Source organism: Paramormyrops kingsleyae, chromosome 7, assembly GCF_048594095.1.
Source record: "Paramormyrops kingsleyae isolate MSU_618 chromosome 7, PKINGS_0.4, whole genome shotgun sequence".
Taxonomy (NCBI): domain Eukaryota; kingdom Metazoa; phylum Chordata; class Actinopteri; order Osteoglossiformes; family Mormyridae; genus Paramormyrops; species Paramormyrops kingsleyae.
Window position 1 is genome coordinate 9,858,878 of NC_132803.1, and position 20,379 is coordinate 9,879,256.

Sequence of the window (20,379 nt, forward strand, 5' to 3'; positions counted from 1 at the left end):
AAACAGCTGTGCTGCATTTCGAACCAATTTCAATTATATTATACGGGGGTCCGACTGTGTATGACTGGGTTGCTTCGGTTTGTTGGTAATGTTACACAAGCCCTACAACCATCAGAATTCCCTCCCGACTGAAGCGGTATCCTTTAAGTAATTCAGCATTGGTTTAATGTTTCCATGACATTGCAACATGTACTGACAGCAGCCATTTTGCAACTGTTTGCGAATCGGTCTTAGTGACTTAGGAATCCTCTCGATTTTCTTTTAGTTCTCCCAGACTTAGGAGCTACTTTTAGCCTTAAGATGATTGGCGAATACGGACCCAGGATGGCAAAGCTTCTGAGCTCCAGTGCAGAGTTTTGCAGAAATCAGCGGCATAAACAAACATGCATAGGTTCATTTGGGTGTGACGCAGACGGCAGAACTCACAGGCCCAACAGAAAGGATATGACTAAAAACGGCCTCAAACCACACGAGGTCCATTAATGGCAACTGTCTTAAAACAGTTTGTCACAAACCAGGAGGATGGAGGTTCAGTTGAATGTATTATGCAAAAAAAAACAAAAAAACACTAACGCTGGTTTCCTGTTTCACTGCCTCTTCCTCTTTCTGTTAGTGACGTATCCACAGCATGAGCCAGTCGCGCTGGTCCAAGACACAAAGGCAAGAAACAGCCTCCCTTTATCCAAAACAACTTACAGTTTATTCAGGTATTTCATTAACACTGGGCAACCTTGCTCCATATCTTTATGCACTACGCTCCCTGCTGGCCCTTGGAAGCATAGGTCCACGGGTTCCTAGAACACAGTATGAGCTTAGGCAGTCCTCTCGTTTTCCGGGAGAAAGCTGTGGAGCGTAAGGTCATCCCCCTCGCTCTCATCTACACTGGGGATCAGGGCACCATTGGATTTTGGGTAGCGAAGTTTGGCATGAGCGACGTCACCGTCAGGTAGTAGGCTAGAGATGCACATCATCTCGGTGCCCTGATTCATGCTCATCCTGTACCGGTGTTTTTGGGCGGAGAGCTTGGTGCACAGGAAGATGGTGCAGACCATGAAGAAGGTAGCCACTGCAGCCAGGGAGGCTATGGCGATTAAGCATTGGCTCACCAACCCATCCTTACGGGAAAGGCAGTTGCTGCCCCCTGACGCATTGTTCCCCTCATGGTGTATCGTAGAGGACCTGGTCGTTGCTGACGCAGTGGTCAAGGGCTTCTTGGGGACCACGGCTCCCATGGAGGAGTTTGTAGAGTCAGTGGGCTTGGACGTGGAAATGACAGAGGCTTGGGTAGAGTCAGATGATCCTTTGCGTTTGTGAAGAGAAGCAGCTGTTGAGTTGGATGTAACAGAGGTGGAGGCTGAGAGCCCCGTGCTGGACTGAGATGCTGAATGGGTCGTGTCAGACAGTGGCGGGGTTGAGTGAGGAGATGCAGCGATGGAGCTAGATATAGAATGGATTAAGTTTAACAGTGTGGGGGTGGAACCAGGCAGTCCGGAGGTGGAGTTAGACATAGAATGAGTTGAGAGTGTGGGGGTGGAGTGAGAATAGGTTATGTTAGACGGTGCATGGGTGGAGGTGTTGTTCACTGAAGAACTCGAGGCAAGAGCAGCCTTTGAAGTCAACGCCAAGAGAAGCTGGTGGTTGGTGGCTGACTGAAAGTCATTTGCAGGTTGACTAGTTGTTCCTCCCTGATCGGTTACTTCGATTTTGATTGGCTCCTGGGTTCCACCTATCAGAGGCAATATAGAGGCCGCTTCTGTTTCATGGAGTATAGGTGCCATCGTGGATCCGCCCACCGCCAATGCACCTATACTGGATGCTTCCTGCATACCACTCAAGGTGGTTGGGGCTTGCATGTCTGGTGACAGGGTCCCATTGGCCTCTTGCAGCAAGGCTTGAGGGAACATCACCGCAGCCCACAGCATGAGAGAGAAGGCCCAAGGAGCCATGGCAGCGATTCTGGAAGCACAAGGAGTCAAACATCGATTACCAACCTGCTAGAAGCAGTAAAATTCAATTATACTTTAAGAAACTATGAATACATATAACCTGTGATTTATGTCAATGGTGTGTGTGAAAATATGCTCTATAAGATGAATATTCCATATCGCCGCATCTGCCTTATGATAAAATGCATTAGCAGCTGCTGCATCTATTATTTTTCATTTCCTAGTTTAATAAACCATCTTGTGGTTTTGCTGGTTGCCCGGAGAAGAACTTGAGAACCCATCTAACTGACGATATACATACACACTGCTCTGTATCAGCGAAATCAAACCCATGTCACTATACAGAGTGGCAATAAGACCATATGTTTCTCGGCCATTTTTTCCAGTAAAAATGCTCACTATTCTTTGTGGAATTACCACACCACATGTGGTACTTCTTTTTTCGGCGTATTGTTATTTTTTTGGCACGTCTTCTGCATTTGTCCTGGGGGCAGTGCTTGCATGTAGAGCACCCTATGCTTGTGTGATGGCACCTTTGCCCCCCCCCCCCCCCGTGATCATTGTGCTGTAAACACACAGATCCCCGGAGGACGTCTGAAACCTCACAGCGTACAATATAAAAAAAAAAAAAAAAAAAAACATCCTGTGAAAAATCAGTGTCTGTAAAAGGACTAATTAATTGCAGACACTCCGCTTGCTCAGAAACCAGACAGTATCATCACAGTAATGGCAGTACATCAGAAGCAGCACCAAACCAAAAAGAATTGTATGGCGATTGTGTAAAGTAAAAACAGAATATTAAGCTTTTCTCAAGAAGAAAGTAAAAAACAACTTGTTACAGTGCTGACCCGGGTTAACTCACACACACACCACGAGGACCTTGGGGTTCATTCTTAGGATATACTTATTTTTCTAGCAAATGTACATTTATACCGATGAAAGACATACAGATTTACGCACTTGCTTAGTCTCTTCCTTCCTCACAATCGCTAAAATAGTATACAACAGATTTTCAGCATATATCACGAGCTAAGTGGTTTCCCTTATAGCTTCATAAGGTTTTCATACGGTCATCTGTCTGTACGTCTTCCACCTGTTTATTGTAGTCAGGGTAAACAAGGCTACTCTGCTTTTAGCGATTTTATACTTAGCTAACAAATAAATAGTTATGTCCTCCAATCATAACAATAATTAATAAGAAGCACCTCAAATGTGGGAGAATTAATTCGACAGGAAAGTTGATAGCTTTACATTCAAATGAAACGCGTACTGCACTGAAAATGTTTTAAAAAGACAAAACGCCATAAATATAAAACCAGACGAAATTGTGCAGCACATTCTTGTTGAACAAATTTCAAACAATTCAGCAAAAATGAGCAGCTGCTGGTTTCCATCTGAGAAGCATTGAGTCTTCAGATGATGGCGACTTTGTGGGCCAAGGCGTTCCTACCTCACTCCAGACAGAGAAGATGGGAAGTCCTATTCCACCAGCTGAGGATTTGAGATGTGGTCCGGTGCACGGTGCCTCCTACGGGTTGGCGATGTGGCCCGGAGCGAGTGTGTACCTGATGCGATGTGACAGGAAACGTGCCGAGCTGAGGTTTTTTGCAAAACACTGACGCAACCGCGTGGCTGACGAAGGAGAAGTGTGACATGGAGGAAGAGGCCGGTTTCCACACAGCAGCCCCAGTGGAGAACGGCTCCCTCTCCGAGTAGCTGAGGGCCCGATCAGAGGGCGGTAACAGGCACAGAACGCTACCGTGTAACATACAGGGATTGCATGGAAGCACTGAAAGACCAATGACCAAAAGAGACGTATGTCTTATGACCTTGAAGGAGGACCTACTAGACACCTGACATAGCTCTCCTGTTCTTGGTGCATGCTGGTCCCAGCCCTGCCCCTTAATCCATACTCACTGTATTTTTCTATTGTCTCCCCTCCGAATTGCTCCTTACCTTCTCACAGCAAAACAGCCCCCCGCTCCCCCCACCCCACCCCCATCCCCCCCGACATTATAAGGCACTTTATCTCTAGCTGGTTTCCTTTCCATTGACGTGTTAGTGGTTGGTCATGAGGTATCAATCTCGCTCAGCTTTGTTCATGCAGATCCTCCTCCTCACCCTTTGCCTTGGCCAGTGCGAGATTCTTCCATCGGGGTTTAAGAAGAGCGGCATCAAAAGTCAACATAAAGGCTGATCTGACAGAAGTAAAAAATAAATAAATAAATCCAAGTTTAATTAGCCAGAGAACAACAAACACTCCAGGCACTTTATTACATTATATAAAGGCATGCAAACCTTATGCAGCCAGATTTCGTTGATGTTCACACCTTTCAGAATGCCTTTCCCAGTCCCATTTCTGGCTAGCAGACTTCTGAGAATGGAGAACTTTCCAGTTTTGTATGGAGCTGATTTACCAGCAGCTTTCTGAGCCACCTACGCTCTCTAGTTACTACACAACAGTGGCAAGTAGGAGAACTTTGCATCTCTCAGTTTTTAGTCATTTCACAGGAATCACCAAAGCTTGTGCTTCTCGTCATGCTTTTCCAAGATAACTCATGCTGATTTAGTACAGTCCTCAGTCCGATAAACATGACAACTAGCAGTCATGCTATATATACACACCAATTTTGAGGTGACTGTTTTGAGCGACCCTCCCCTCGGTCTTCGAGATGCATTAACTCAAAATAACGTAATGGAATTTTGATGTATATTAGAAGCCGTTACCATAGAAACTACCACAACCTTCTCTCAACTGCCCACACCCCCACCAACTTCCTGTCATCTTTGCAACTTGGTGACAGAGATAGAAGTTTACAGCAGCAAACTTAAACATCCCATAAGCGAAACAGGAAGCTTTTTTTTTTTTTTTTTTTTAAAATAGACTTCAAAATTAAGCAACTACGGCTTTTCACAAAATATTGGCCCAACCCTAAACCTCCAGGAACAAATTTAACCAGACAAAACAAAGGACAGACAACCGTGCATTTTGATTGCTTCAACCCAATTTTTATTTGATTTAAAAATGAATGAGAGTCTCTCTCAGTGGGGACAGGATGAGTGACCAGGACGTGGAGATGCTGGTGTTGTGTAGATCACCACCAGAGAATCTGACCATTTATCACTCTGCTGTTCTGTAAATCCTGGATCTCACCAGGTTGCCGAGATGTGCCAGAAACCATGGTGAGGACCCCCACAGTGCAGCCAAACGAAAATCGCACTAACGGCCCCCTCCACAACCAAACAGGCCAGACCATCATCACTTGCATGAGATTGAAGGTCTAATCTAAAGATCACCAAAAACATGTGTTCTTCACGGGACCCCTTTGTCTCTCATCTGCAGTTTCAGGCCCCAAACAGAGCCGATGCGGGAAGGAGGCACCGCAGCCAACGCAGAGGACCTTCCGCTAACCAACATTCGGTTTCCCTTCCAAAATATCACAATTAAAAATGACATCTTTACTCAGTCTCTCAAGTTCCCCTCGGCAACAAGTCAGGGGAGACTTCCTCACCAAAACCACACCGTCGGTCACGACCTGAGTCAGGGGGCGATCGGTTACAACGGCCCTGAAGGTCGACACAAAAAATTCAAGCGAACAGCACGCGTCTCATGGCTCGTCTCAGAGCAGTGTTGCTGAGGACGAGGCGCAGGACAGGAAACAGGTTGTGCTAGTTTGGCAAAAAAAAAAAAAATATATGGGTGGGAAAAAGACGAAGACGCCTCACCACAACCAACCGCTGCTGTCAACACAAACTGAACCGCGGCAAAGCTAGAGCATTCATGTTAAAAACACAGGGAACAGAGGGGTAAATGACTTCCCTGGAATGGAAAAACTGCAAGAAAAATAAATATTAACCTGGTGGTACGAGGGGGGGCAAGCTACAATTCACTTGCAGCCCCCCCCCCCCAACACTTTGTGGGGCCAAATCTGGCTGTCCCTTAATTTGGACCAATCAAAAGATCAGATCAATGTAATAATGTAGTATTATGCACCCTTACATTTATTCCACAGACCCATAGGAAATTCTCAATGAGTAAATTTCGTGATGGTTAAAGTCTTCATGTGTGGAGTCAGTGACAGTTTTGGCCAGATATTGAAAAACTCCAGGAACTATAAGGGTGGCAAAAGCCCAACAAGAAATTGACTGAAGAGAGTAAAATCAATGTTTTACCCTATATTTAAAAAAAAAAAAACAAACAAAACAAAAAAAAAAAAACAACAAAATAAGTCCCAGTTCACCTTTTCAGGGACCCTGCTTGTCACCCTGAGAGTTTCGATTCCCGTATTGACCTGTGGAGCCCAGAGCAGGGAGTGTGAAGGTACCCACTCTGCTCTTGCCCACCCTGCGTGAATTTGTGGAAAATCACCAAGCCATTTGTCTTGGTATATCTGACACACGCTAAAAGCCATGATGCTCACTGGATGCTGTTGCTAAACCTGTGAGGAAAATCGCAGCCAAGACATAGTAAAGAGGGACTAGGGGCAAGAGGACAGGTTAGCAGAGCACGTTAGTAGTAGAATTTTGAACAGATTTATTATGGAGAACACTTCGTTTTTCCACGAGTAAAATCTTTATTGCATGCACAGATGGTGGCCGGAGGCTGTTTACTAGATGCACGTGCTCACAGAAGTCCCCCGAGAAAACGTCATCGCCCTGGCAACAGATCTGCGCACCTCCCTGCTGCCGACAACACCTCAGAGCCGTCGAGGTGGGGGGGGGGGGGGGTGGCGCGGATAGGCTTACGGCAAAACTGTTACAGACAGGCCATCCATTTTAACGGTGCCTCCATAGCATACAGTTAAAATCGAAGAAATGGACAAGGAAAAAGAAAATTACTTTCCAACAGAACATTGTTCCCCCCAGTAAGCTGAGTAAAAAAAACTAATATTTCCCCATTGTGAGCTTTATAGTAGGAAATCCATAGATGTACTCTATACCATTCCGTTGCATTGTCCCTTATAGAACACATGGAATGCAGGAAAAAAGCCAACAAAATACTGTAAGGGAGCAATGTAAACAAAACATTCAAATTTGGCAACGTTAAGGGAAAATGCAATACTGATAGCTGTATTTTGCATGTATATAACATCTGAGTATACCACAGTAAGTACAAATTGTTCACGTCAGAATGTTCTTGGTCACAATTAAAAAAAATAATAAAGTAAGACCATGGAAAAAAAAAAATTGCCAGTTATTAAAACAGATGTTTTGACCCCACCCCCAATTAAAAGGTAGACAATAGACTGCAAGTTTGTTTTACTCTCCACGCCCCCGTTTTTTGGAGAGGGAGGGGGGAAGGTTTAAGGTAAGGAAAAGTCCATATTGGAATGTTGCCTGGATCCCGGCCGGGTAGGCTTCAGGCCGAATGCTGTCGTCATGACTGGCAGTGACAGGCCCCGCCCACCCTGCCATTCCCAGCCAATGGATTGTCCTGAATGATGGTGGAGGCGATGGGATTGGAGGAGAGACAGAGACAGACAGAGAGAGAGAGGGAGGGAGAGAGAGAGTGTTGGGTACTGGCTGGGTGGGGTCCTTAGATTGAAATCTTGGACATCTGATCCTCGAGTTTGGCAATTCTCTTCTCCTGACTGCCGATGAGGTCCCTGAGGGTTTTCACTTCTTTCAGGATCTCATCCAGCTTGGCCTCGCTTTGCTGGGGAGGAGAAGGTCCACGTTCGTTTACTTAGCGAAACAGGAGTGAGGCAGACCACACATAAGCATACAGCAGTCACAGAGCCAGCCTGGGTACACGTGCTGCGAGGCTGAGCCTTCAATGAGAAGCTTCAAACCCTGGTGAGATACTGATGAAGATAAAGATGGACTTCATTAAGCTCAGGGGGACGTTTCACATACAGCAGCGAGGGCCATAAAGCACAAAACAAAGAAAGTAAAAAGTCGGCACAGTGATAAGTAGCCCTGGTCCCATCTGCGGTGTCGCTGTGCGGTTCGGAAGCTGCTCTGCCTCCTGCCGTAAGGCTCTGCAGTGAGTAGTGAAGACAGCCAGCAAGATCATCGGCACCTCCCTGCCCCCCCTCACGGACACCCTCCATACCCTCCTCACCCGCAGAGCCATCAGCATTGCTGGTGACTCCTCCCATCCCTTACACTCCCACTGTGCCTCCTGCCTTCAGGGAGACGGTACCGGACTGCACGGTACTGCACAACTGCCTTATCTACTGTTACCATTTGCACAACTGATTTTTTTGTCGAAATGCCTCTTGCCTTGTCAGTTTGTCTTGTGTCTTGTTATCTGTCTTTTTACATAGAATGTCTATTTAAATTCAATCAATTTTTTGTAATCTAGATTAAACTTTCTAGTTCTGATTGGAGGGTAACACACACCAGTGAGCGAGAAACGCCATGTGAAATAAAGCTAACCTTAATAAAATTAACTCTATAGAGGCCTGTCTAGTTCAGCTGAGTGTTGACGGGACCGGGGTGAGGCGCCATATTACATATGGGGCGGGGGGCCCAGCCACACAAATGTAGGATTATTAGTAATCCAAGAGTGTGCCACAAAAACCTCATTTTACACAGCATCAGCTTCTGCACGCCGAGAGCAAGGGCGGGCCAACGGAAGGTTCCAGTCTGCTAGTGTGCTAGTTTCTGCTGCCACCCAAGATTCAGCGGTATAACTGAAATCATGATTAGGACAACAAATCTACAACAAATACACACTGTACCGCGAAGGTAGGTTTGGGGCGCACACACTGTACCGCGAAGGTAGGTTTGGGGCGCACACACTGTACCGCGAAGGTAGGTTTGGGGCGCACACACTGTACCGCGAAGGTAGGTTTGGGGCGCACACACTGTACCGCGAAGGTAGGTTTGGGGCGCACTCACTGTACCGCGAAGGTAGGTTTGGGGCGCACTCACTGTACCGCGAAGGTAGGTTTGGGGCGCACTCACTGTACCGCGAAGGTAGGTTTGGGGCGCACTCACTGTACCGCGAAGGTAGGTTTGGGGCGCACTCACTGTACCGCGAAGGTAGGTTTGGGGCGCACTCACTGTACCGCGAAGGTAGGTTTGGGGCGCACTCACTGTACCGCGAAGGTAGGTTTGGGGCGCACTCACTGTACCGCGAAGGTAGGTTTGGGATGTACTCACTGTACCGCGAAGGTAGGTTTGGGGCGCACTCACTGTACCGAGAAGGTAGGTTTGGGGCGCACTCACTGTACCGTGAAGGTAGGTTTGGGATGTACTCACTGTACCGTGAAGGTAGGTTTGGGGCGCACTCACTGTACCGTGAAGGCAGATATGGGGCGTACTCACTATAGATGGGGTGGAGGACACCGGCTTGTGGGCAGGCGCCGTGTTCTCCGTCTTCTTGGCCGGCTTGTTCTCTAGAACATTCTTCTTGACCACCTTGAGATCACGGTTCTTGCCAGGGATGTAGCCATGCTTTAGGGAGATGAGGATCGGGTCCCCGTTCTTGCCCTCAAACCAATCCTCTGCCTCCAGGGCGCAGTCTGGTCCGGCCGTATCGGGGTACAAATCATCCTGGAACAGGTCCGACTATAGGAGAAAAGGGAGGCCGTCAACAAATAGGGAAACCTCAAATCCTGTGAGGAGATCCCTCTGCAAAACCTGGGCTTGGAGCCTACAGCCCTTCTGACATTCATGCATGGAGCTACAGTAATACTCAATCACCGCAACATTTTTGTAAAAAAACACATTATATAGCATTAGTTTTGCTAAATTATATAGCATTTGCGGAATCAGAATGTCGAATGATGAACACTAGATGGCAGTGTTCTGCTCACACCCCCCCAGCCAGTACCCAACACTCTCCGTGTCTGTCGGGGTTGGGGGTAAGTATGTGCCTGAAGCCTTATGTCCTGCCATGCCACCTGGGGTTCCACACAAATGTCTGACCTAATGTCCCCCACAATATAATAAAAACCTGTTTTTTTGATGTTGTGGGGACCATTTTTAAGGACCCCAAAAAGATCTGTGAATGCAATCAAAAAAAGTAAAAAACGCTGAAAGTCCCGTGTTTTGTTTGGTTGCTTAGGGTTAAGGTTAGGGCTGGGTTGGGGTTAAGGTCGTCATGTTGGGATTAGAGGTTTCCCAGTAGAAACGAATGGAGAGTCCCCACAAAGGTATAATTACAAACCTGTCTGTCTGTCCCATCCACAGTGTAACCCAACTTGCCCTGCCTGGCAGAGGCCGAAGCCACCCCTCCCACACTGAAACATGCAGTTAGAGGAAGTGTGGATGTTTCCCATGGAGGTAACACACTGGCCGGCACAGATGGCTCCCAAAATTACGTAGTGGAAACATTTAAAGCGCCTTTTGGAGGAGCTCAGAGAGAGCAGTAGTAGGTTAGAGGAGCATAAATAACTCAGACATACCTTCCTGGGTACGGTCATTATGATGGGCTCACACTTCCTCTCGTGCAGTTTGTAAAACCTGTGAAACAGAAGGCAAACAGGAATTAGCAATGTAGACATTATGGGGAGTATGGGCGGGGGGGGCGGGCATGGGACACAAAGAGCAGCAGACAGGGGACCACAAACGCTTATGGCATACCTACTTCCCATTATGAATTTCAGTTCAATTTAAGATCAGCTTGTTGAGTTACATTGTTAGCTGCCCTCTGGTGGACAGAGTCAGCTACTGTAACCATTCACACAAAACCTTCAAACTAATAAAGTATTATTGCCCACACAGCCACCACCTTCTCGGCCTTAACGTTTCAGGTAAAGGGACCAGAGGATGCCTGATGACATTTTGTTTTTGGCGAACCAATCAGAATCCCTGAAGGCTGACCTGGCGATTTCACACTTGTTGACGTCAAGACCTCTCTTGGGCATAAATCCCATGCCCCGCTGGGGCTCCTTGGTGCTGAAGGTGTTGAGGTAGTGGACGAAGGGAGCTTCGTCCGTGATCTCGAAGTACCGGATGCTGCTGTCCCCCTAGAAACCCCCACCCCCAAAACCACACCATTAACCAGAATCAGGACCAACGGATCACACTCACTGGAACCTGGAGGAACAAGGCTTCGAAACCCACATGCGGTGGGATTCAGTACAGAACCTACTTCCTATTGGTCACTTTCACCACCACTACGGAACGGTAACAAGGCATCTTATCGGAGAGACCCGGGGGTGTCACAAGGGAGATCTGAAGGCCCTAACCCACGCAATCCATCCACGGCTCCTACCTTCCCACACAGGTAGACCATGTTGGTGTCGGGGTCGTAGAAGGGAAGCAAGACGCCATTGCTGGTGTCCATCTCGTGCACGGTGACGGGCTCGTCCATGTTTCGCTGCAAAATACGCAAAAACCACAAGACCGCGTCAGCTGCAGAGACTGGGGGCCACGTGAGGACACACTGATACGGTCAGGGAGCAGTGAACTTCCACCCCGGAGACCATTCATGCGGCACCTGTGGTTTTAGCAGAATCCAGGCCTGCGTTTAAATGTGTTAGTCCAGTGCAGAGACCAGCACACAGGCTCAGGATGTTGTATAGTGTGTGTGTGGGTTTTACACTGCTGGGCTTAGGACAGCATTCAAACTGTTTGTCCTCGTGTGCCGATTAGAATTGGACCACCTACGGGGTTCCACAGCGCCAGCTGGCGTTCACTCATTCGGCTGAAGCCCGTGGTGAAGACTTGCCCGTCAGCCAGGAAGATGGCTCTCATGGGCCGGGCTCCTTCGTGTGCCTTGTCCTTCTCCTAAAATGGTGGGGGGGGGGGGGGGGTCAGCCTGCTTGCCTCACATTCGGCACCTTCTTTTAAGACAGCTGGTGTCCCCGAACCGAGGACCCGGACTCACCGCCACGATCTGCTCCTTGCGCGGGTCGATGACGCGAACCTTCTTGTCCTTGCAGGCCGTGCAGATGAGGCTGCCGTTGCGGTTCCAACAGACGCTGAAGATGACGTCGGGGTGCATGTCCTCCAGGTTAATCAGCGCCTCGCCCGTGCCGACGTTCCAGATGATGATCAGGTTATCGCAACCTGTTCACGGTGAGGGGGGGGGGGGGGGGTATCAGCATCTTAAAAGTATGTTCCGCTTTGTGTCGAAGCTACAGCACTTCCGGCACAAGTTCTAGGCGTCGCTAAGGGCGGGGGAGAGCTGAATCACTCACCCGCGCTGAGCAAAACATTCCGGGCTGTCGGGTGCCACGTCACAATGCCAACCCTCTTGGAATGCCCCTCCAACACCACCACTGGCTCGGACAGGGAACTGGCCAGGCCGTTTTCAGGGATCTGCCACACCTGAAGTCGTCAAAAAAGGGAAAACTTGCGGTAAAACTTTTACATTCTGTAATTTAAGCCACATCACAGGGATTTCATACGAAAGCATCAAGACAGTGATGGAATTCAGCGGCCTGCACTTCTACACTTCAGCCTGCAGGTGGCAGCAGGGAGACAGCACACTAAGGCGACGCATCAACTGGAGTTGTGCGATGATGTCACTCACGTTCCGCACGCCAGCGTTTTTATTAATGGGCATAAATGAAGCCTGGCTCTGGGGACAGGAAGCTTGTTTTGCCCCTAATCCTGAAGGTGTGAAGGACTGGATACGGCGCAGAGCAGCCCAGAAGTGCGATAAAGTATGGTGAGAACAAACAAAATGGAGAAAGCTGGACAGCAGCACAGATGCCCAGTGAAGCGGCACATTCCCCACCACGCCCCCCCCCCCCCCTTACCATGACTGTGCAGTCCTCGGAGCCGCTGGCGATGACCTGGTCATTGTGCGGGCACCAGTCGATGTCCAGCACGGGCCCCGTGTGCCCGCACACCGTGGGGTAGGACTTGTCGATGCGACCAGTCTGCAAGCACAAAAAAAGAGGAAGGGGGGGGGGGGGGTTCAGATCAGGGCTGGACTTCTGCTCCTGTTTAGATGCACAATTCGGTTGGCAACAGATAAAACGGTTCCCAAATCAAGGTCACACACAACCAAGGATGTAACTTTGGTTTGAACACTGGCGAGGTTGAGGTCTCAACTCATTTAGGGGGAGACATGATTATTGGTGAGGTCGTATTAGCCGGTTTTGATTGTTGGGCCGTAATTTACGGCCATGTAAACAATATAGATGCATCAAGATAATCATTTTACCTCAAACATCAAGTACTTTCTCAGGTAGAGTAAATGCTGTGTAACAGATTATTAAACTGCATGCAGCCATAAAAGGTGTCTGTGTAGGGTGGGGGGGGGGTGTGTGTAAATGAGCCAGCACATAAGGTGATGACATCAGCCACATGGGGGTCAGTTTGTGAACTAGGTGATGTCAAATAAACGGGGGCAACAATGAGACAGTTCCTCCCACGGTCAGCTGCCAGCTGCCCCCAAACCAGCCTCCTCCTCTGCCCCCAATTCAATCAATCACTGCTTTCAGAACATTTTCACATGCCCCCCCCCCCGTCCCTGCCTCATGACAACAGCACAAAGAACAAACATCTGTACCCATTTTTCCGAGCGAACGAGCGAGAGAGAGAAAAAAAATGAGTCACATCTGTCCCGTACACATCCCTGCAGCCTGCCCTGGGGGCGGGGCCTAAAAAGGATGTGCACACATGATACCAGCCCACTGCTGGGATGGGGCCCTTGAAGCAGGCTTGAGTGACATGGCAGTGAAGAGGAAGTGACTCTTTTTTTTTTCACCCAGTATATAAAAATGTATAAAAATTTGCAAGGACGGGATAGCATGGCGAGAGGGAGACGGGACGCGGCGTGCGACCCACAGTTATTCAGCGGCCATGAAACTGGACACTCCATAATAGGCGGCCAGCACCAGGCCTGAGATTCGATCAGACCCCTGGGTCCTGCTGCCCTGGGTGACGTGTGACCAGTAAGCTGCCCAATCCCAGCCCGCACACTTCCACTACACTCCAGTGCATTGTTTCGGGAAGACAGACACGCTCAGTCCACGTCCAGCCTCCTCCAGGGTCTCTCCTGGGGAATGAAGTCACTGAAAACATCCTGATATATCAGCACCCCCCCCCCACCCACCCTTTTCACTTTATTGTCCTGCATTTCAAAGGTCCCAGGACATGTGACATCTGTCTCACGCAGGAGCATCAAGGCACGTGCATGCACACAGACACACAGGCCGACAATCCCATAACCCTTTACCCTGAGGCATCACATGACAGCGGAAGAGCAGGACACATTCTTGGAACGTAGTGCTCAGTGTAAAACACACACGACCCCAGAGTTCGCTCTTTTCTGTACAGTGCTTCACCCTTGGAATTGTGGGAAAACTAACAGTTATTCAACACTGGCAGGGAGAGGGAGCCAGCAGGCAGCCTGCGCTGGGGGCAAGAAAATGTAGAACAGTTAAGGAGAAGAGCATTTATTTACCAACTAGGCTGAACGGTGTAATTCCGCGGTGGGTGACTGCCAACCAAACCCCAGAGAGACTGCTACCAAAGCATTTCTGGTAAATATTCAACCACACGGGTGGATAACAGGCAGAACAATTAAACCAGGCAGGTCAGGCGGTGTTTAGAAAGTGGGAGGGAAGCAAACTGTGTCGTTTGACCCGGCGGCATCTGAGGGAGCCAGCCGAAGCAGGTCAGGGAGACGTGCGTCCCAAATGAGGACTTTAAATAGCTCCTATCACCATCCTGCTGCGATGGCTGGCCCCGGAGAACGAGACATCTCGATCCGATCCGAACCAAGACGGGCTGAGCCAAGTACCAGGCCTACAGAGTTACATGGGACCGGCGTATACTCAGGCTTCTATGATTTGGGGATAGTGCAGATTCTCCAGAGCGGGTCAGAACCACCCCCTAAGCACTTGAAAGGCTGCCTGAGAGATGGAGTTCTTCTTTGCACTCTACATAAAACCAGACAGCTCTATGTCAGTCACCTGGCTAAGCCCTGCAGCCCTAAAGACAACAGTGCTGGCGCCCCCTGCTGTCAGTCCTCCAGTCGACACAGGAGGGCCAGCTGAGTAGAAGGGAATCAGAGGGAGTAAACTCACCAGGATGAGAACAAAACACCCCCCACCCCCAGTCCGCCACCTCTGGGCAACTGGACCTGAAGCTTCTCACAGAAGGCTAGTTTACAGCTCAGGCTAAGGCTTCAAAAGGATGAATGAAGACATATAGAAAAAGATTAAAAAAAAAAAAAAGAATTTCTAAAAGTGCATATAAACATAAAAAAATATATCCATGATAAATCTTTTCCACAGATTTATCAAAACAGTACATAACACAATAAATAATACAATATAATAATTGATAGTATTACTGCTCCAAATGAATACAGAGCCAAGAAGATAATTTTAGCAGGATTTAAGTATCCTAGTAATTAATGTGTGTGTGGGGGGGGGGGGATGTCTGTTACAGAGAAATACTTGACCCCAGCCACTGGATTCTCTTTTCGCCCCCCCCCCCTCCTCCCCAATCCTCCAGTCATCCCAGAATGCACTGGGCACTAACCCCGCTCCCAGCCAATGGCCAGGCAGGGAGGAAGCAGCCCTGGAAGGCTGACAGGCTGAGAGCGCAGAAAGGCCATATATGGTCAAATGTGCTGTCAGCGGCGGCGGTGGCTCCTGGAATACAGATCAGGGGGAGCAGCGGCCGCTTGCAGACCCGCACGCTGCCCCCCCCCCCCCCCACTGAGCGTGGCTGCACATTTCTATTCTAACTCTGCAGCTGGCACAATAGGAAGGGGGGTGGGGGTTGTCAACTTATACAAACAACTAACACACCCCCAAACACACATGGCTTCTCCAAACGTGGGAAAGGGTGACTTAGCACGCCCCTGCCAGACCAGCATCCCGGGGGCAGGGCGCCTAGCAACACCATCCTCATCAGCCCTCACCGGTGGGACAGGAAGCCAGGGATGGGAGGGGGGCACACGGTCAGATTAACAGAAAACCGCTAAACTGGGAAAATAAGGAGAAAGAGAGGAGATGATCTGGACTGGGGGAAGAGAGCACCGTCTGCAGCAGGGAGGAGGACACAGGAAACAGGATTTTCAGTTACTGATAAAGGATTCTGCCACCCCCCCCCCCCCCATCTGAAACCCCCACCCCAAACACATGCTCAAAGCAGACATGGGTGACACGGCAGAAAAGAAGAGGTGACAGTCTGTTTTCTTAATCACGCAGCATATAAGAATGCAAAAACAAACTGCGGCTATGTGGTCAGTCAGACACCTGATGTCTGCGCTGTAAAGATGAAAAAAAAAGCCAAAAGACAGCTTTAGTGTCCACACAAAGGGGAAACAGCTTTCCGGGGGAGGGGGGAGAGGGAGGGGGATGGGCAGGAGGCAGAGGCGGGGAGGGAATATGAAGGTACTTTATTGATCTTTTGTGAGGAAATTGGTAAGTTTCAATAAAGAGAATCAACAGGGAGTCTAGGAACCAAGGCAGGTGCACAGGACAGTGGGTGTGTCAGCCTAACAGCAAGCTCTGCGAGAATCTGCCGTCAGCGTTACAGCGCTCCGGCACAAAGACCCCTGCAGCTCTTCCTGAAACCTCATTGGCTGGTTGAAATCCGACAGAACGACAGGGATATCCCTCCCACTGAAACAAAAGGGGACAAAGGCCAGCATTCGATTGACCAATCAGCAGTAATATTAGCATGTCCCAGAGCCCCATGGGATTTTGGCTCCTGGAGCTCCGGAGGAGCGGGGGGGGGGCGACAATGGGCCTGCTTGAGCGTGCTGTGGGACAAAGAGGGCCCCAGAGGGCCCCAGAGGGCCACGGGGCAGCAGGGCTGGCAGGCAGATGGGCCGGCGCGTGAACAAAGGCTCCCGGGAATCTCCCGAGGCTGGGGGTGGGGGGGGGGGGGCAGCGAGCAGACACAGGAAGGGAGGATGGGGGCTGGAGGAGGAGGAGGCAATACAACCTTCAGCAGGTCTGCAACAATGCAGCAGGTCTGCAACAATGCAGCAGGTCTGCAACAATGCAGCAGGTCTGCAACAATGCAGCAGGTCTGCAACAATGCAATATTGAAAGTGCCTGATCTGTTACAGTTACAGGAATGTTTATCAGTAAAGGAGCAGGACGAAAAGCAGGAAGGAATCTGCAGGAAGTGACACGCTGTTGTGTGTGTGTGTGGGGGGGGGGGCGTCATGCCATCAAGACGATGGCAGCCCGTGATTAACAACGCTTCTGACAACAGGGGTAGGCTCTGCTCATCCCAACAGCTCCTGCTCCACAAGGGCTCTGCTGTTGTACCCCTGAACGAAAATCAGAGACGCATGAGTGAAACGCAAACGGGTAAAACTAATCAAGAGTTTTGGATAAAAACAGCCAGCCGGGCAGCAGCATCAGCGAATATCAGCTTCCGTTCACAGCGCACTTTCCATGCGGCTGACGACTTGGGCCGCGTGTCACGGCGCAGATGCAGCTGCATCGAATTTCATGCGACGTGGGGCACTGAACGCTCTTACTGTTGCCACCACTCCGGGCTCCTTACCTCAATTAAGCCTTTATGCAGACAGACATTCTCACAGAAGCCATTATGTTTAGAGGCAGACTGTGGCCAAACCAAAGGCATTTCGCAAAGGTCAAAGGTCAGTGCTTAAAAAAGGCTTTGGCGAGAGGCTGTGCAGTAATTCCCCCAGAGTGGGCTGCCTAGCCTGCTGAAAGGAAAGACACTAAACAAAAGAATGCCGATGGGACAAGGGGCAATGACGCGCATGAGGCCATGGTGTCAGTGGCCGGACGCTCGACACACAAAGGCAAAAGAGAGTCAGGAAATGGGCTACCCACGAGCCAGTGCCCATTTGGTGGGCGGGGCGGTATGGCTATGAAAGTCACACACAGGTTCTTTAAAAAAAAAAAAAAAAAAAACACAAAAACAGAGTTCCTATTAAGGGTGGGTGCAGAAGGGTCCCTCTTTGGAATGTTCTAGAGTACAGCACAGAGGGGTGACTTCAACGAGGCATCGCTGGATCGTCACCATGGCTCTCGTCCGGAAATGACCTAAGCGGGTCCCCAGATCCAGATGTCCCTTGTAACCTCCCCAGGATTACAATCACAACTGGAATTCTGCACTGAGTACAAAGAGACACTAACATGCTCGACTAGAGCCACACCAAGTCACTCAACCTCCAGTAAGCATGTGAAATCACCAGCAGGTTCCTTCCAGAGTGACTCAAACCAGCACAAGCAGCATGCGTGTCACATTCATCTGCATTTCCTGTTTACGGACCTCATTCAAGGACACCAACGGCCATTATGGTTACCACAAGCAGCACACGGAGACCAGGCGTTCCCATCCAAAATCCTATCAGGCACAGTTCATCCTATGAATAACAGGCACTGGATTCATGAAACTTCAAACGAACATCTTGGGAAGTTCAGCCCGACTCTCCTGTCCTGAAAATAGATTCTTACATGAGGAGGCCCAGACTTCACATTCCTAACACATGAGCAAGGATGGTTTACTCGTAGGGCACCCAAACTATGGCCAAATTTGGATGACGGCACCTCCGGCCTTGTTCCTGGAAAGCCGAAACGGACTCAAAATATTAACGGTGCTCAGGATTTGACATTTTTCCTAGACGTTCTCCGTAGATCCGGGCTTGCACCCACTAGATTTTTGATAAGCTGTCTTCTAAGAAAAGATAACAGGAAAACAGCACATTATAATTTTAATCCACCCCCCCCCCCCCCGTTTCCATGGTGACAAACAAAGGCAATGAAAATTTATCAGAGAGAGATAGTCATCACAGTCCTTTCCTCAAATTTCCTTCAACTCAAAATACTCGGGAAGCCAAAGATAAAAACTATCCAAACCAAGCAGGTCTTAAAGATTCCAGCCCCCCTGAGGAAAAACCAGTGATTAATCAGATGAACTTTGCTGCTGGAGCAAATGTCTGGCTTTGCCCCCTCCCCACCATGGCCTCCCACCCCGTAGCTAAGACCGCCCACTCGACTTGTTGGGTAATGCCCAACACTCACCTTGTGCAGTGGGAGGACTAGGAAGGCGCCGCCCCCGCTGGCCTCGATGATGATGGCCACAAACTTTGGGTTGACGGCGCAGAAGGAGCTGTCCCAGGTGACGCGTGACACGCGGATGTCGTCGTAGCACTGGTCGTTCTTTACCGCCTGGCCGAAGACGTGGCGGAACTTGCTCTGCCGGACGACTCGCCTGAACATGTCTGCGTAGGAAGAGGAGACGACGACAGTTAGGGGCAATAAGCTACGAGGTGTGAGTAGGTGCACGGCGCGAAACCGCCAGACATTTTCGCTGACGGTTATTAGGCAAGTTATCACAGCCCTTTAAAGAACAAACACCCATCACTGGTTCAGCATCCACTCTCAACATTCCTGGGATACATACAGAAAGTCAGCTGCAGGTTACCTAGGGACCAATGCCTGGGTGGTACAATAATGTTATTTGCATGGGGGGGGGTGGTCAGTCAGGTCAAAGCAGCAGCTCAGTTATTTACTGGACAATCCCAAGGTCCACCCTAGGACAGGCCAGGAGCAATCAGCAGGGACAGACAGCCCCATGCGACCTTGAGGTCAGGCTCCCTCATCAGCCACAAACGAAGCCTCAAAACACTGCGAGCTGCTGGCCGTGAGTCCTGGCTTTCCAGGAGCTTGGGAATCCCTGCCGCAAAAGAGGGGCGATTCCAGCGTGGGTCAGATCAGCAGAGGCGTGCAGCTAGACCAAGCAGTCTGCAGCTCCCAGGGGGAGGAAACTACCAGACGGCCACATGCCGGAAAGACCTCAGACTGCACATTCCCAAAGTTTCAAAGTGGAGATTGTCCTTAATTATCCTCAAAGTCATGATGGGACAGGCTTTTGCAATACAGGAGTAAAATGGTAGAATGTAAAACTCACAGACTGTTAGTTTTACATTGAGAGAAAAAAAAACAGCTATTTTTCACATCCAGATCTGCCGCCCAAGCAATGACTCTGAAACTGACGGGAATACCGATATTCAGAGAAAGCAAACAAGAGGAGAGCCGCGGCTAGGAAGTCAGAATTAGCAGCATTTCTTTGAAGACTCCGAAAGTCCTCCATTCTCAGCAGGTCTGCTTTAGACAGCCCAGAGCACGTCTGCTTTGGCGCTCCCCATCACATACGCTCATTGTTAGCCACATAGCTCACAGGAGTAGCACAGACAGAGAGACTTTAAAAAAAATCTCTATTTACACAAGGCAGTAAAACAAAAGAGAGAGAGCGAGTGAGAATAAAATGCCCAGGCTTCACAGCGTCCTGGCCTTTGGGCACCACCCAAAAGCCACAGGCTTCAGCCATGTCAATGCCAGTACTTTTGACAAAACAAGATGAACATGCCACCATCCACAGCACACTCATCTTACAGCCAATGGGAAAAAAGAAACTTCTGGGAGAGCCCTGGATCACCCAATCACAAAATACAGGTATCCTCTCAACAGCATCGATTTTAACCAATGAATGGGAGACATAACTGAAAATTACTCCCTCCCAAGAAGAACCAAACTAAAAATCTTTCAGTCATATTACAGGTTACCGCATTACC

General features: G+C 49.4%; 1 protein-coding gene across 3 annotated transcripts in view; it reads right to left on the reverse strand.

The window, feature by feature from the left end:
- Positions 1 to 4,933: 4,933 nt before the first annotated feature.
- The window catches only part of LOC111842077 (coronin-1C-A), a 35,630-nt gene continuing 20,184 nt past the window's right edge, over positions 4,934 to 20,379 (reverse strand). For all 3 annotated transcript variants that reach the window (XM_023808348.2, XM_023808347.2, XM_023808349.2), the window contains 10 exons: positions 18,827 to 19,026; positions 12,608 to 12,730; positions 12,044 to 12,173; positions 11,731 to 11,912; positions 11,511 to 11,630; positions 11,116 to 11,220; positions 10,722 to 10,867; positions 10,304 to 10,361; positions 9,222 to 9,464; positions 4,934 to 7,602 (listed from right to left, as the gene is read on the reverse strand). In XM_023808348.2, coding sequence (XP_023664116.2) covers positions 7,483 to 7,602; positions 9,222 to 9,464; positions 10,304 to 10,361; positions 10,722 to 10,867; positions 11,116 to 11,220; positions 11,511 to 11,630; positions 11,731 to 11,912; positions 12,044 to 12,173; positions 12,608 to 12,730; positions 18,827 to 19,026 — 1,427 coding nt within the window. In that variant the 3' untranslated portion in view covers positions 4,934 to 7,482. The remainder of the gene's footprint in view (positions 7,603 to 9,221; positions 9,465 to 10,303; positions 10,362 to 10,721; positions 10,868 to 11,115; positions 11,221 to 11,510; positions 11,631 to 11,730; positions 11,913 to 12,043; positions 12,174 to 12,607; positions 12,731 to 18,826; positions 19,027 to 20,379) is intronic.